The sequence below is a fragment of the Physeter macrocephalus genome, chromosome 20 (assembly GCF_002837175.3).
Source record: "Physeter macrocephalus isolate SW-GA chromosome 20, ASM283717v5, whole genome shotgun sequence".
NCBI classification, from domain to species: domain Eukaryota; kingdom Metazoa; phylum Chordata; class Mammalia; order Artiodactyla; family Physeteridae; genus Physeter; species Physeter macrocephalus.
In genome coordinates this window covers 81,989,167-82,004,929 of record NC_041233.1, presented here as the reverse complement: position 1 = coordinate 82,004,929, position 15,763 = coordinate 81,989,167, and the positions used below count along the sequence as shown (strand labels likewise).

The window sequence follows — 15,763 nt, the reverse complement described above, 5'->3', positions numbered from 1 at the left end:
TTTCTGGGTTGCATTCTCTAGAGTGCTTTTTACTAAATAAATGGCCAAAAATAACTTTCTCCTTCCAGTAAGATTTCATGATTCAGCACATTCAACTTTCACTGTAAAAGGCTGAAATAAAGAGTACAAAACAAGTCTAGGAGCCAGAAACGGGAGAAAAACCAAGAAGGTGGAGGGTGAGGGTCACATTTCAACACACTGGTGCTTTCTGAAACAAACCTTGGCGATATGAAAGTTGTATTTGTTTAGGTATCTGCATTGCACTTAGGTTTTGAGGAAGCAAGTAGATAAGAATCGGTAAACCTTGGCGATATGAAAGTTGTATTTGTTTAGGTATCTGCATTGCACTTAGGTTTTGAGGAAGCAAGTAGATAAGAATCGGTAGGAGATAACCCCAGGTTTTCGTCAAAGGGACGTATTAGAAAAATGAGCAGACATGGGGTAGGGAGGGCAGGCCCGGTCAGCTCCTCCCAGGCCCAGTGTCAGTCAGAGGGTGCGGGACGCGAGAGCTCCTGACGCCCTTTCTTTCCTACAGAGCAGCTCCAGATGTTTATGGCAAAGGTTGCACATCCGGTCATTTGCCAGGTGACACCAAAGGCAGGGGTAGCGTGGTCAGGGCTGCCTGGCCTCCTTCTCCAAGAGCTGCGGAGGCGCGTGAGCTGACGACGCCCCGAGCGCAGAGCTCCGCTTGGAGCGGGCCAGGTGGCTTTATGGGGAGAATCCTGGTCCCTCTCCCCGTTTGTGGGAGATCTCTCGCCTCCCCCATTTCACTGAGACCTCCGGGCAGAAGAGTGTTTCTCACTAGCTTAGTAGCATCTAGTCTCCAAGGAAGCGGCCCCCTCCCCAACATTACCAAAAAGGCGCGGGGCATCCTCCGCTTGCGAGGGTGCACGCATCCACACCGACGGCTTCAGGCCTCCGGGGCTTGGGACCCCCTTCCGGACAGGTGTACCGGCCGTGCCGCCCCATCCGGGGCCTGGCGCGCTCTCTTGTCCAAAGCAGGTTGCGAACGCCCTCAGGCCCTCAGAGGAAGGAGCGTGGCTCCGGTCCTGGCAAAAGGGCCTCCCCACGGAGAACCCCGCGTCCGGCCAGGGGATGCCCCGCAGGTCCTCCCCCGCCGGCGGCCAGCGCGGGGCGCAGCAGCTGCCCCGGGGCATGGCGGCGGGCAGACTGCCGGGCGCCCGCGGGTACCCTCTCGCGCCCCCGCCCGCGCGCCCACCGCGCCCACCGGGCCCACGGCGCCCACCGCGCCGCCGCCTCCCGCGGAGGAAGACGGCGCGGCGCGTGCGCACTGGTGCGCTCGCGGCCCGGCCCGTGGGCTCTCCAGGGAGGGCGGGAGGTGGGAAGGTGGGCAGGCGCCTGGCAGCACACCCTCCCGGCCCAAAGCCGGCGCCGCTGTCACCTCGCGGCCAGGGCGCCCCGCGACTCCCGTCGAATGAGCGGCGCAGGTAAGCGCGTGGTGGCTGCTCGCGATCCCGTCGGGGGGGGGGTCCCCGCCCCAGCCCGCGGCCCACCGGAGGCCACGGGCCCTCAAAGTTGAACTTCGCGCGTCGCGGGCCGGGCGCTGGGCGGAGAGGGGGCGCGGGTTGCGCGCCCTGAGAGGTCCCCGAGCCGGGGTGCGCTCTCCTCGCCTGCGGGAGCGCGGGTCGGGGCTGCGGCGAAGGAGCGCGGCGGGGCTTGTGGACGCGGGAGCCCGGGACCGTGGGCGGCACTTCGGGCCTGGCCTCGCAGTGAACTTTTGCGCCGGGCCCTGGCAGCGTCTTGGCGGCTGGCGAGCACGCCTGGGAGGCCTCGCGGGCTCCGGGTGGCCCCTCCTCGAGGCCTTCCTGGCTGGGCTGCTGGGAGGTGAGCGCGTGCAGAGCGCCCTCGGCGTGGGGTAGGCGCGCACGGGCGCGGGCGGAGATTGGGGGTTCTGGGATTTAGTGGAACGACCCGGGATTTCTCAATCCCCGCTCCTCCCCCTAATACAAAGTGAGATCCCTGGAGGGCAGGAGGGAGGGGTCGAAACGCCGAGATGCCTGGACGAGAACGCAGGAAGCAATTAAAACTCCTCCTTTCGGATTAACAACCAAAAATTGATCGATGTGTCAGGAATACCGCTGATTTATGAAAGGTGCTTATTTCTCTGGTATGGGGAATTTTATGTTCTCCAGGTGAAACCGAGTTCACCCAGCTCCAGCGTAGATTGATGTTTTAATAAAAATAAATAAAGGCGAAAAGCTCGCCAGGTCTTTGGGGACATCAAGTCTCAAATCGCAGAGTTGGACTAACAAATCAAATTGCATTATCTCTACATTTCATGTCTTTTAACCGTGTGCCCCAAAATTGCAAGCAGGAGAGCGCCTTCATTTCGAAAGTTTTAATACAGTGCTTAAAAGTTCGACTATCTAGCAATCAATGTTTCATAAGCAAAATGGCACGGGGAGGGCCTTGTAATTGTGGTAAGTGGCAGGCGTCGCTGTGCGGACGCGGGGCGAGCGCGGGCGCCGGCTGCGTGAGGAGGAGCGGGTTCCGGAAGGGGAGAGGGAGGAGGCGGCGGCTCCCGGAGCCGCGCGGCGCCCGTAGGTGGCGCCCTGGTCCCACGCTAGGCTCCGGAGCTGCGCTCCGCTGGGCCGCGCGCGGGCGGGGGAGCTGGCGGGGGCGCGGGGCGGGCGCCGAGCGCGAGGCTCTGCACCGGCAGTGGGCTTGGACCAGGGCCGCACGGCTCAGCGGGAAAAATATTAAGCGTATTGTTGGCATTTTTAATTTAAGGCCGGGGCAGTGTTGCGGGGCGGATGGGGGTCCGTGAGTCTGGGATGTCCGTGGGAGCCTAGGGGCTCCCCTGGAGAGACCCCAACTGGCTGCGGCCCCCTGGTGGTGACCGCGCAGCTCCAGTGCCGGCTCTCCGGGGGCTCGGCCCAGGCGGAGCACTGGGGTGCAGGTACGCCTGGGTGCGGGCGAGGGTCGGCCATGCGGCGGCAAGGACACCAAGTTCAAAGCTGCGTACCGATCACTTCCGAGGGCGGCCCGGACTGCCCAGAGGCCTCCCGCACCCCGCGCGGGATGCTCCGCCGCCGTGGCTGCCTGTGCACTGCGCTTTGCAATGTAAATTTCAGCGGGACAAATTGCTTATTAATAGTCTAGAAGGGAAGCGGGTTTCTTTCTTTCTTCTTTTCTTTATCTGTTTTTATTTCTGCATGGCCCCCAGCTATGCCCTGGGCAGCCTCGCCGCCCAGCAGTTTTCTCTTCATTTCAATATCCTAAAGAAAATGCAAATTTCCACAGTGTGGCCTTTTTAAAAAGTTAAATTAGCAACAGCTTTAAGTGACTCCATTAGTATGGAAAACATACACATTTTTAATGTGAGAATAGCTTCCTTTTAACGGGGCTCATTCTGGACTGTAAATTTAGCAGACCCTCGCACTGGTAAAGAATCAAGTCGCGGCTAAACGTGTCGCCAGAGGCGCACCCCCCGTGTGGGCTGCGCCGGGCTTCCCAGGAGAGGCCGTCCCGACGCCGCGCGCCACTGGACACCGTCCGCTGGCTCGGATCCCTTAGAAGTCGGGAGAATGTGGCGAAAGGATTTGTGCAAGAGGGAAAGGAGGAGGGCTTGACACATTTCTGTCCAAGGGCAGTGTGCTCTCCCTTCCCTCCCAGCCTCGTCCTCCCGGTCCCCGCAGCTGAGATAATTATGCGAGCGGACTGACCGGGCCTGGCCGCGGTCACCCACCTCCCCACCTTTGCTCAGGAGAAGGGATGTGTACACGCTCCGTTAAGGTGTAGCCAAGGAGTGGGCGAAGGTGGCGGCAGAGGAGGACGTCAGTCCCGTGCCATCCCGTTCACCTCCACCCCTTGGGTCTCTACCACCCCAACTCCTTTGCTCGGCTTGGCAAACCCGTGTTTCAAACCAGAATCTCACTGGCAAACTTTTGCACTCCGTTGGCTTCCACAGGAGGTTGTTCAGTGCCATCATGGGATCTGGCTCTCCCTCTCCTTTACCTTTAAGCCAGTGGCAGGGCACTCCATCGCCGTCCAGGAAAGAGTTAAGATTTATGGTGTGCTGGAGAGGTCTTGTTAGGATGTAATCTGCATTTTTAAACTACTGCGTAATAAAAAGTGAGAAGTTTTGAGACACCTTTCTTGATTATACCTCTGGCGATACTTTAGGTTTTGCATTTAATTTGCATTTTGTTCTTAGTGAATATTGAAGTCTTGAGTGGAGGATTGAATTTTATTAGGACATCTGGACTGACAATATCAAATCAGACACCAGTGTCCCAAAGCATGCTAAAATTTCAGAGTTAATTAGAACGCAGTGTGTTTAATTAAAGCCAATTATAATATTTGAAATTATCTGATCGATCCGTGTTTCTGCAGTTTGGGTGTGATTAGGTGTTGATTGGCGTACTTCGCGCGCCGTTCCATGTAGAAGCTACTCTGGGGAAAGTTTGCTTTGTAAACTGGCGGGGGCGGGCGTGCGCGCGCGGAACCCGCGTCCGGGGCGCCGGCTCTGGCTCAGCCTGCCCGACTGCCTTGGGGCGCCGCTGAACGCAGCTCGGGAAATCCCAGCTCGTTGCGAAACCACTGTGCCTTTTCGGATCCGAGGGACCCCGCCACGTTTCAGCTGTCTTTCCCAGCACCGGTGCGCCTTCCGAGCTTGTTGCGGAGAGGCAACCTTTAAGGTTGCAAGGTGCACTGGGAGAAGCCCGGCTGGCAGAAGGCGAGTGTTTGATTTCGGATTCTCGCTCTGGCTGAAGAGCTCGCAGGGCTGACTCAGAATATGGGTTTAGACAAAGTGACTGAAAGGACCAGAGAAAAGTTAGGACAAGGAGACAGTAATTAACGGTTTCCTTTCTAATTTCGCACGCTGCAGGAGCCGAGGTGCGCCCCGGCATTTTCGGCCCCACTTGGAGCTAGGTTTTCCAAGGAGACGGTCGAGCGCGTTCCGGTGGCGTCCGCCGTCCCCCGCAGGGCCGGGCACTTGGAGCGCGCGCTTCTCTCCAACAAGGGCGTGAGCGCGGTGTTCGCCGCCTGGGCCTTGTTCCCGGTGCCCGGCTCGGCCTGACTCTTTCAACCATACGTGAGCGGCAATTAGGACCGGGCGGCGGGTGGACGTTTCTGCGCGCTCCTGAGGTCACGGGGTCAGCGAGGCCTAGGTGCGCCCGACGCGCAGGAGCCGCGGCCCAGCTGGTGAAGCCGGGCGGGGAGCCGCGGCGGCCACCTGCCCGGGGGTGGGTGGGAGCCTGGGCGGCTCGGCTCTCGGCTGCGCTGCGGCACTCCGCTCTCCTCACCCCAGGAGGCGCTGTTTATCAAACTTGGCCGCCTTGGCGGGAGGCGCCTGCACGTTCTCACTTGGAGAATTGAGCCCTTTTCGGTACTCGGGGGTGGGCCTACAGAGTGACCGGTGTTGGGGCGGCGGCGGTGCAGAGAACAGGGGTCCGAGACCCTTTGGTGCTCTCTTTCTAGCTGTGAATCCAGCCAGGCCTCCCGCCTTCCAGCGCAGGGGAGAGGAGCCTGTAGAAGCGCCCCGTGTGTCCAGGGCGAGATGCCCAGTTACTTGCCTCTGAGGGCAGGCGGGACGCGTGTCCCGGCTTGGGTTCCGTCGCCACAGGCCTCCTGAGGGCCCCGCAGCTTCCGTCTCTGTACTGAGAGGGCGAAGGCGCGTTCTCTGGGCCTGGAAAACTCCCCAGACTCTGGCCCAGCCCCCTTGGTACGCAGCTTAACAGGTTGGGGTGGCCTGAGTGCGGAGCCCTGGCTTCACCGGTCTCCCCAGGCCCACGGGCGAGCGTGCCCCGGCGGCGCAAGGCAAAGCCCGGGTGCGCTCAGGGGCCGCGTCACTGACCCCCGAGGGGCAGGGTTTGGTTCATGGGACTCTCTAGGTGCGGCCTCCCGGGATCACTCTATCCTCCGGCTCCCCCAGCCCCTGCGGCCTCCTTCTCGCCGGGGTCCAAGGTCAGTCTGGCCCTCCGCTTTCGGGTCTTTTCCCGAGCCGTGCCTGTGCGCGGCGCCGGGCCCAGACTCGGGCCGGAGCCGGGCTGGAGGCCGGGTCACCGGCGCTGTCTGAGCGTGACCCCCGGGCGCGGAGGACGTGGGGCGGGCCGCGCCTGCAACTCAGCACTGGCGGCGGGAAAGCGAACCGCTGGCCATCGGCGCGTTGGCTCCCACCCTTTCCCGAGGGCTCTGAGGGACATGGCCGCGCAGCCTGGGCCTGAGGACACTGGCGCTACGAGGGAGCCGCACCCGGCCGCGCTCGCGCACCCCGGATGCCTCCTGGGGATTGGCTTCCAGGAACCCCCGGCCCGGGCTTCTCAACGCCGGAAATGCAGTTTATTACTCTTCGGAAGGCTGGGAGAGAGGGCTGCTGGCTACCCGGGCTCGGCCTCGAGCAGGAAGGGGCATTCACAGAGTGCTCTGGACGTTGGGCCGGCGCTGACGCCGCGGCCGGCCTTGCGCCCTGGGACCCCAAGTTGGCCGAAGTTTCTGGATGGCTCGGGGGCCGGCACCAGCCCGGCTCCCGCTCTCCAGGCCTTGCACCACGCAGCAGTGGAGGACCCGGGACTGGGAGGCGCGAGGGGGAAGTTCAACGCCTGGCGCGCGGGGAGCAGCCCTCCCCTCCTCCCGTGGGTGGGTAGTGGGCGCGGGCGGAGGGCTTGGCGCGCGCGGCGGCCTGGACACTGCGCGGCCGGCAGGGAGGCCGGGCTGGACCTGGGCGCGGGCGCTGCGCGTTTGTACCGCCTGGCCCAGCCTCGGGTGGTACCGCGGGTCAGTGGCCAAGCGCGGCCGCGGTCCTGAGCCCTGCACGCCGCTCCCCGAGCGGGGCTCCAGGGGCTGCGGGCGCTGTCTCTTTAAGGTCACTGCCTGCTCCGGCACGACATGAGGAGGACAGCTGGGCACTGGCCATCTGACTGACTCCGGCGTGACATCTGGGAGCCCACTGGTGTGTGGCACGCGAAGCGCTTGATGCCGCTATTTAAATGCAAATGTGAGGGGGCTCATTGAAGCCTCTCCCCGTAAATCCGCACAAAAGGAATACTTCCCAACCTCCGAAGAGGAGGAGGAGGAGGAGGCAGGGGCGCGAGGGCCACCCGTGCAAATCGCGTTGAGCGCGGCGCCCTGAGCTGTCGTCGCCGCCGTCGCGGCCCGCGAGGTTTCCTGCGAAGGTCAGGCCCCGCCCGGCCCGGCCCCTGGGCGTCTGTCTGGCCCCTGGGAGCGGTCTGTGCGCGGAGGCTGTACCGGCGGTCGCGGCGGGCCTGCTCAACTTCCAAAGTGTCAGCCTGTCCCCCACCCCCACCCTCGGCTTCCCCCGCCTGGGTACTGGGCGCCCCTAGATTCCCAGAGAGCGAGAGGGGCGGGGGCAGGGCTCTTGCTAGAGGCGGCGGGCGTGGGGACACGCTCCCAGCATCTCTCTGCACATCCGGGAGTTGACCTGCGGCCCCCTCCGCCGTCCCCGGCCTGGGCGCTGGGCCCCTCGCCCCTCTCCGCTGCCGCTCCCGCCCCGTCAAGGGGAAAAGCTGGGGTGGGGTGAGGTGGGGGCTGAGGGGCTGCCTTGCCAGGCCGCTCCCCAGCAGGCCCGTGTGGAGACCCTGCCCGGCTGGCGAGTCCTTGTGCCCCCAGCTCGGAGCCAGCAGTGGAGTGACAAAAAAGATAAAGTTGGTGAATGATAAAGACCGTATTTTCCACGCTTTGGGTGCGGGACCAGATGATCTAGAAAATGAGCTGAAATGGATTCAGCCTCCGAGCCTGTTGTGAGAGCAGCTGATTCCCCCATTTCGGGCCAGATGGCTGCTGAACACAGATTTGCATTCATTTTCGCTTAATATCATCCAAAATAGTGGGGCAGCTGCATTTGTTGTCAAAAAGGTTTAAAACCCCTTTTCTTTCTGGGGCAGGATCGTTACCTTATGTGATGGGCTTATAGAACTTTCTTTCCCTCTTTAGTCAACAGTATCAGATTTAGAAGGATTTGTTTTAAAACCTTCTAATTTGGTAATCAGATTTAAATCGCCTTGGCGCGTGTAATCTGAATTAAAGATACTGTAAATGATTTTAAGCATGATACTTTCGTTAGAGCAAGGAAGGGGGCACCTCCAGCGTGGGCTGGGCATTTTAGGAAGTGTGCTACAAAGGGAGCATTGTTTCCCCTTTCCAACTTCATCTTTTCCGAAAAGGCACTTTGCATAATCTGACAATAACGCTTGCCTGGCCGCTCGCCTTGCGGTGAGCCCCAGAAGCAGCTAAATACGCAGAGACAAAGCGATTTCTCAACTCGACCCTCCACCGTTGACTAACTTTATTTTGCGTTGTCCCTCCACGAAGAAAGCGTTCCCCCTTCCACTGGGTCGGCTGTGAGTGGAAAGCGCTAGGCTTATTAGGAATACAGAAATTTTCATTTAATTTATCGTGAATAGTTTCCATACACTTTGATTTAAGGTTATTAACATTCTATAGACAGTGGCATCTTTAATATGTGGCGATCGCTTCTAAAGACTAATCTCATTACCCTCAAATAGTCATAAAATATGATTTTATTATACTTACGTATTTAATTAGACGGCCGGCACCGGAATGGATTTTGAGATGGGACTGGCGCAACAGCTGTGATAATTCACTTATCTTTGGCAATAGTCATTAACCCCCAACACCAGCAAAATAGATTGCTTTCCAGCACTGCTTTTTTTCTCACCCCTTCCAAGAGGCTTGGGGGTCCCCAGATAACGTAAATCGGACTTCGATTTTCCCGATTAATTAAAATATTAACGCACACACACTGCCAATTCATGAAAAAAGAAAAAAAAAAAAAAAAACGAGTGCTGCCCCAGACCGGGCGTGAAGAGGCTGTCCTGCGACACACTGCACCTTGAAACATGTTTTTTAATTTTTTGTTTGTTTTAATCAAAAGGGCCTGAATTCTCTCGGCAGGGAAGTGCCGGGACAGCTCCTGGTCGTCCCCTGGGCCTCCGCTCCGTGTCGCGCAGACGTCCTTTGGGCGGGCAGTGCGTCTGGGCGCCGAGTCCCGGCTCCCTGCGGGAGCTCGGCCGCCGGGCCCACGCGCTACCCGCACCCTGCCGCCCTCCAGATTCCTGGAAACCAGGTCTGGAAGCCGCGCGCTCACTCGGGCTCAGCGGCACCGAGGGCAGGACCCGGGCGCCCGCAGCGTCTGCTCGGCTTTTAGAGCGGCTGGCGCCGGGGAGGTCTGGTCACCGCGCGGGGCGTGCAGCCGGACACCCGGCTCGGGGTCGCCGCAGAGGCCGGGCGCGCTTCCTGTCCGCCCAGAGAGCCCGGAGCCTTCTTTGTCACTCGCCGCGCCTAAGGACAGGCCGGGGGACGGGGTCTCCCGCGGCCACCGGGAAAGAGAGAGAGCATCTGGCAGAGCCCGCCTCCGACGTGGGTCCCCAGCCCGACACTCGGTGGCCTCCGCCGGGGCGGAAAGCACGCGCGCCCAGAGAGGCGCAGACGGGGGCAGACCGGCCCCCCAGCAGCCTTAGGTCTGCTTAGAAAACAGGCTGAGCTGCTCGCCCTGCCTTGGCCGGGGAGCCCTGCTTCCCCCCCCTGCACCTCGCCCCCAGGCCCCAGCCCCCAGCCCCCAGTCCGTTGCCTGCCCCTCCAGCTCCCTTCCTGCGGCCTGCTTCTACCACTTTTCCCTTTGGGCCATCCCAGGACGACCTGCGGCCCCTTGCATTTAGTGCCAGCATTTGGGCAACTGGGGGCGCCCCGGCATTTTACCCCCTGCTCCCCACGGTGTTTTGACTGTGGCTGATTTCAGGGGGAGGCATTAAGGGGCCAGGCTGCAGTTGTGCACTGGTTGTTTGTTTCATTTCAAGACTTATTTGGGCGAGTAGTAACTTCCTGGGCTGCGGGTGGGCGCGAGGAGCCGCGGCGCTTGGCTGGGGGCTGCGGCGGCGCTCGGTGGCGCTCGGCGGCGCTCGGCGGCGCTCGGCGGCGGCGGGGCTCGCGGGGCTCGCGGGGCTCGGGCCGGCTCGCGGCGCCGTCAGGCAGTCAGTCGGAGAGCGCGGCGGCGGCGGCGGCGGCGGCGAGGGGCGCGGCGAGGGGCGGCCGCTCCCATATATGGCGCAGGCGCCGCCCCCCGACGTCACCCTCTGACAGCGCCGCTCCCGGGGGCTTCGAGTTTTGGCTCCCGGGAAAGGGTCCATTCCTCGGGGAGAGAGGGCTGAGTTTTGTGCGCCTCCGTCCGCTGCGCGCGCCGCTCCAGGCCCCGCCGCGCCCCGCCTGCGCCCGGGACTGCGCCGCGGCACTCACTGCCCCGTTTATTTGTCTTTGGAGCAGGCGGGCCGCGCCAGAAGCGGGCGATCCCGCAGTGTCCTGCAGCCGCGGACGCCGCCTGGCTAGGATGACACCACGTTGAGCGCGCCTGCAAACAACAACAAAACCCGCCGCCGCCGCGGCCACCGCGTCCTGCTCCGCCGAAGCGCCGCCGGTGTAGCCGCCTCCGCGCCCCCGGCCGTCCGGAGCGCCCGGCCGCCGGTGTATGTCGCGCCTGCCCGGGACGGGCTGAAGCCGGCGGCGGGCCGGACCGCAGGCGCCGAGCAGGGCCAGCGCGGCCAGGGCAGCCGCCTGCCGCCGAGCCCCGAGCGCCGCTGCTCGCGGAAGCGCTTTCGGCCGGGAGCTGCGGCCGCCGCCACCAGTTTTCATGTTTGGGATTCAGGAGAATATTCCGCGCGGGGGGACGACCATGAAGGAGGAGCCGCTGGGCAGCGGCATGAACCCGGTGCGCTCGTGGATGCACACGGCGGGGGTGGTGGACGCCAACACGGCCGCCCAGAGGTACGTACCGGCCGCCCCCGCGCGCCCCGGCCCCGCCGGGTCCCCGCAGCCGGCCGGCGCCGCGCTCCTCACCGGGCCGCTGTCTCTTTCCTCCCGCAGCGGCGTGGGGCTGGCGCGGGCGCACTTCGAGAAGCAGCCGCCTTCCAACCTCCGGAAATCCAATTTCTTCCACTTCGTGCTGGCGCTTTACGACAGGCAGGGGCAGCCGGTGGAGATTGAAAGGACCGCTTTTGTGGACTTTGTGGAGAAAGAGAAAGTAAGTGCAAACATACAGTCACACCCTCCATCTTTCTAGAAGGGGGAGGCAGGCGGTGCCCGAGCGCGGTGGCCCCGAGTGCCCCCCTCGGCGGCGGGGACCGCTCTGCGAGGCGCCCCCCGCCGCCGCCACGTGCGGCCGCCCGGGCCAGCCGAGGGCTGGGCAACTTCTCTGCGCCCCCGGACTTACTCCGGGCGAGGAGAACGCTGGCCTTCCAGCAGGAAAGTGACATCACCGCGCTGCTCCGAGCTAGGAATCCTGCCATGCGTGAGGCCAAGGGGCCTCGGTCGTGGAGGGGGACCGAGTGCGGTGGCCGCGCCGGACACCGATCGCACTAAATGCAATTATTTATCGTTACTTTCAGGAGCCCAACAACGAGAAAACCAACAACGGCATCCACTATAAACTCCAGTTGCTGTACAGCAACGGTAAGTGGCGGCGGCTGCTCCTGCCTTCCCGCCCCGCCGGGCTCGCTCTCCCTTTCCGCGATGGTTAAAGGACATAAAGATTTTGAGGTTAAAATGACATGGATGTAAACACGAAATCTTCTCATGGCATAGAAGGAAAACAAAACATAAACGATCAATAAGTCGATGGCACTTCACATGATTAACCGGTCGGGCTCGAAGCAGAAAGTAAAAAGGGGATCGATACGGGGCGCCAGCAGAACATCACTTTTAAGTGACTTTTTTCAATTTTGCAAATTAATGTTAATTATTGAAACGGGGGTAGCTCTGTACACCGAGCACAAGTTACTTCCTGTGCACTGAGATTTTTTAAAAAATCCTCGAGAGACATTAGAAAGAGTTCAGACTCTCACTTAGTTTCCATTTCGTGTTATTTTCAAAAATAAAGCAGCACATGGCCCACTCGGAGCAGCGACCAGGCCTGCTCTCAGCCAGGCACATTTTTTGCACCTCTAAATGCAAACCCTAAGAGTATTAAGGTTCTTAATTAAGAAAAGAAAAAAATTAAATGAGAAGTGATCGGGGTTCTTTCCTGCCATTTAAAGGGCATGCCTAACTTTTGCTGCATCATGGAGGTGGCAGTCCTGGGTTACCGACTTCCTGTGCCCCCGTGTGCCCTTGCTAAAATCCTGATGAGAATCTGTCCCTGTTTCTTTGCAGGAGTCAGAACGGAGCAGGATCTGTATGTTCGCCTCATAGATTCAATGACCAAACAGGTGAGAATGTTTAAGCCTCGACACTAGTTTTCACTGCTCAGCTGGGGCTGTCCTGGGGTTTCAGAGACTAGGAGACTGACAAATGGATCTGGTGTATTTGTTTTTCATTTAGTTTCCTTGACATGCTAATGAGAATTCCATATTTATTGGAATAAATGAAATGATTGATAAAATAGTTTATGTTGTCATTAGAACAGGACATATATGCTTTATTAAATGGCTTGTGATTGGAATCAAATTCTGTCTTAATTAATTATGGCAATTAATATTTGACAAAATTCTCAGGGTCTCCCCCCTTGTAAATTTTTAAACGTTTCTCTCTGCTTGGAATCATTTCATTTTTTTTTTTTCTGTAACAAAGACAACTAACTCCTTTCCAAAGCCCATTGGGTTGGACTTGATTAGCTCATTTTTCCCTCCTTTCCAGTGTGATGGTCTAGTAACACGAGACGTTTATTTGGATTTAAAAGTTAAATGTGTTGGGGTGAAAAGTCACCTTGTTCTCCTCTAGTCCATCTTCACCTCTCAGCCCCCCATCTCCATAATTCAAACTCCGAGCTCCAGGGGTCACCCAAACCCGTCCATTGCTCCGGGGGTAGCTTCTCGTCCCTTTCCACCCTCTGTCATACCTTGTAAATAACATAATTACCAGCAGTTCCTTATTAAATTATTTAACCTGTCTTGGTCAACTTTTCCGATGATAACTATTGGCTATCAGTCGTGTGATTTAATGCAGAAAAGTGCTTCATTGCTTTTTGACATTGTGCAGTCTCTGGCTGGTTTTGTGTTGGGTGGTATGTTGTTGTTTAGTTGTTTTAAAGATTCCCCCCCCCATTTTCTTATAGTGTTGGGGGAGGGACAAATCCCACGCCTAAGTGAAATCCACTCTGCACAGATTGATTTAAAATATACTTCCAAACTGAGCTTCACGCTTAGAAATGAAAGTAGTGTCTTCAGTTTTGATGCTAACTTGAAGAATTGTGAGCAAAGTAAAAAGGAACTCTTTCTGCTTCTTGCAGCCCAGCACGCATGCCTCCCACTCTCTGCACGGCAATTGGTTTTCGGATTTTACTTCCCCTTTAAAAAGTTTGTCCTTACCTAGGCAACAAGCGTGTTAGATTTTAATGTCTGCAGTGGTAAAACACTATGGTTTTCTCTTAGAGTAAAACAGATCTGACAGGTAAACTACGGTCTTTCTGACAAAGACGGAGGCGGCGTGCCCTTCGGTAATTATTTCACTGGGATTCAGGGAAGCCTCTGGAACTCGGGAGGCGCGTTGACAGGGTGCTTTTATTTCCTTTGTATATAAGGGCTAAATGTTTTCGGAAATCGCTGTGGTCTAACGAAGAGGTTGATGCAGGCAGAGCTGAGTTTCTGCATAGAGAAGGAGGAGGTTTCCGTTTTAAGCGCACTTTTATTGTTCATTTTTCCCTGTACCTTTACAGTATAAACGGGGCTGAGAATAAAGGCATTTACTCTCCTCTCACTGACGGAGATGGGGGGGGCGGGTAGTGGGGAAGGAAAGAAATAGCCCAGTAACTGATCAAAGAGTCAATGGCGCTGAACCGACAGTTTATGGATTTCTGTTTGTGCTACAAAATAAAAAATAAATCAAATATAAATACGGGGATCCATCCGAGGACAAGCCGCGTTCTCAGAAGTGCTGGTGCCCGCCGCGGCCACGCGCCCTGAGCCCCAGGCGGCCCGTTGGCCTGGGGTGACACCCATCACTTCTGTGGTTCCGAGTGGGTCGGGTAGGAGGAAATGGGAGAGGGGCTCTCGGGGACCCTTGCCTCTGCCCGGAGGGCGGCCCCGGGCTTTCCCGAGAAAGGGCTTTGTCCGCCTGGAAGTGGAGGAAAGTGTCAGAAGTGCCCGAGGAGGTTGGAAGTAATTTCCAGATAATTTTCGGGGGGGGGGGGCGGGAACTGGAGAGGAGACTCCCCTCCCCGTCCCGTGGAATTTTCTGCGGGGAAATTTGCGGCTCCGGCCCCCGCCCCTTCCCCTCCCCCAGTGGCCTTTTTCCCTTTTTTTTTTCTTTCTTTTTTGGCGAGGCCGGCGGTGGGGCAGGCGCTGGCGGCCCCCCGGCCCGGGTTCCCGGCTGCGGAGCCGGGCCGAGCGCGGTCGTGTGCGCACCTAGGGCTTCGCACCATCTGGCGGAGCCTCTGCTCAAAACCCACCAGAGCGTGTGCGCAGACACTGCCTTTTTACCCGAGAAAAATCATTGTTAGCAGTTTCAAAATAAACACCAGATTGGCCATTAGCACTTTCTTTCCAAATATCATCCGGCGAGGAGCACGTGGCCGCGCGGGCCCGGGCGCCCCGGGGCCCCCGGCGCTCCTGCGGGACGCCCACCAGGCCCGGCCCCGCGCGGCCACGTGCGGTTGCTGCGCCCCGGCCCCGGGACCGCCCGCCGCGTGTGCGGATCCCGGCCGTGGCCGGGCGCTCAGGGCGGCCCCGCGGGCTCGGGGCGGCGGCGGGGCCCGGGCGGGCGGCCCACGCAGGCGCCTGGGCTTGGAACGCGGGGAGCTGCCGGGCGCCCGACTTGCCCGAGCCCGGGGAGCGCGCGGGGCAGGGCGGGCGCGGCCCGGGACACCAGGCAAACTGCTGCCCGGGCGGCTCTCCTCCGCTTCTTTACTCTTACTTAGCGCGTTCTGCTCGGCCTTTTGCAACACGCCGATTGCAACTCGGTGTAAATGGCCCGAGGACGCGGCCCGGCGGCGGCGGCGGCGGCGCGGGCAGCAAGGGGGCCGGGAGCAGGGGCGCCGGGGTCGGTGCCAGCGCGCCCTCGCTCCCTGCGCCGGGGCCTCGGCCTCCCTCTCCCGGCCCGAGCGTGGCCGGCGTCCTCCCAAGGAGAAGGCCCCGCGCAGGCCCGGCGGGCGCCCAGGAGAGGAGGCCGCCTCGGCCTAGCCAGGCTCCGGTGACCCCGCCAGGACGGTGGCCCCGGACGCCTCCCCTCGCCCGCTGTGCACCTGCCGCCCGCGAGGCCCGCAGCGCCCGGGGCGACTGGGCGCCACAGCCGCGGGCGCCGCGTAACCCCGCCTCTGCTTGTCTCCCGCGCAGGCCATCGTCTACGAGGGCCAGGACAAGAACCCGGAGATGTGCCGCGTGCTGCTGACCCACGAGATCATGTGCAGGTGAGCGGCGGGCGGACGGCGGCGGGGGCGCGGGCGGCCTCGGCGCCAGCTGCGTCTGCAAAGGACGCCGCGTCCAGGCGCCACCACCCCGCCCAGCTTCGGGAAGGGCATCGATTGAAATGTAATCGGCCCGCGGCCGCACGCCGGCCACCGAGGAGCCCGCTCTCATTTCCCCCCCAGTGATGACGATCGCGCGACCGGCTGCTCAGCAGAGCGGATTAATATGTTGGCCGTGTCGCTGCTGTGTAGTCAAAAAGGAAAGCAGGTCCTGGGTGATGCGTCTGTCCGCGGTGCCGGCGGAATCATTTTACTACTTCCCTCTCGAGCACTCGCGTCCTGAGATATACAATTGTCTGTTATTGATAAAAAGGAAACTCTTTTGTACTTATTATGGAGCTCGTGTATGTGAGAATTGGATTGTGATTCTGT

General features: G+C 60.1%; 1 protein-coding gene across 14 annotated transcripts in view; it reads left to right on the top strand.

Moving 5' to 3' along the window:
* Window positions 1-10,528: 10,528 nt before the first annotated feature.
* EBF3 (EBF transcription factor 3) overlaps window positions 10,529-15,763 on the top strand; it is a 117,485-nt gene continuing 112,250 nt past the window's right edge. For all 14 annotated transcript variants that reach the window (XM_055081270.1, XM_024121426.3, XM_055081268.1 and 11 more), the window contains exons 1-5: window positions 10,529-10,761; window positions 10,861-11,017; window positions 11,382-11,445; window positions 12,145-12,200; window positions 15,261-15,334. In XM_055081270.1, the coding sequence (XP_054937245.1) occupies window positions 10,628-10,761; window positions 10,861-11,017; window positions 11,382-11,445; window positions 12,145-12,200; window positions 15,261-15,334 (485 nt within the window). In that variant the 5' untranslated portion in view covers window positions 10,529-10,627. The remainder of the gene's footprint in view (window positions 10,762-10,860; window positions 11,018-11,381; window positions 11,446-12,144; window positions 12,201-15,260; window positions 15,335-15,763) is intronic.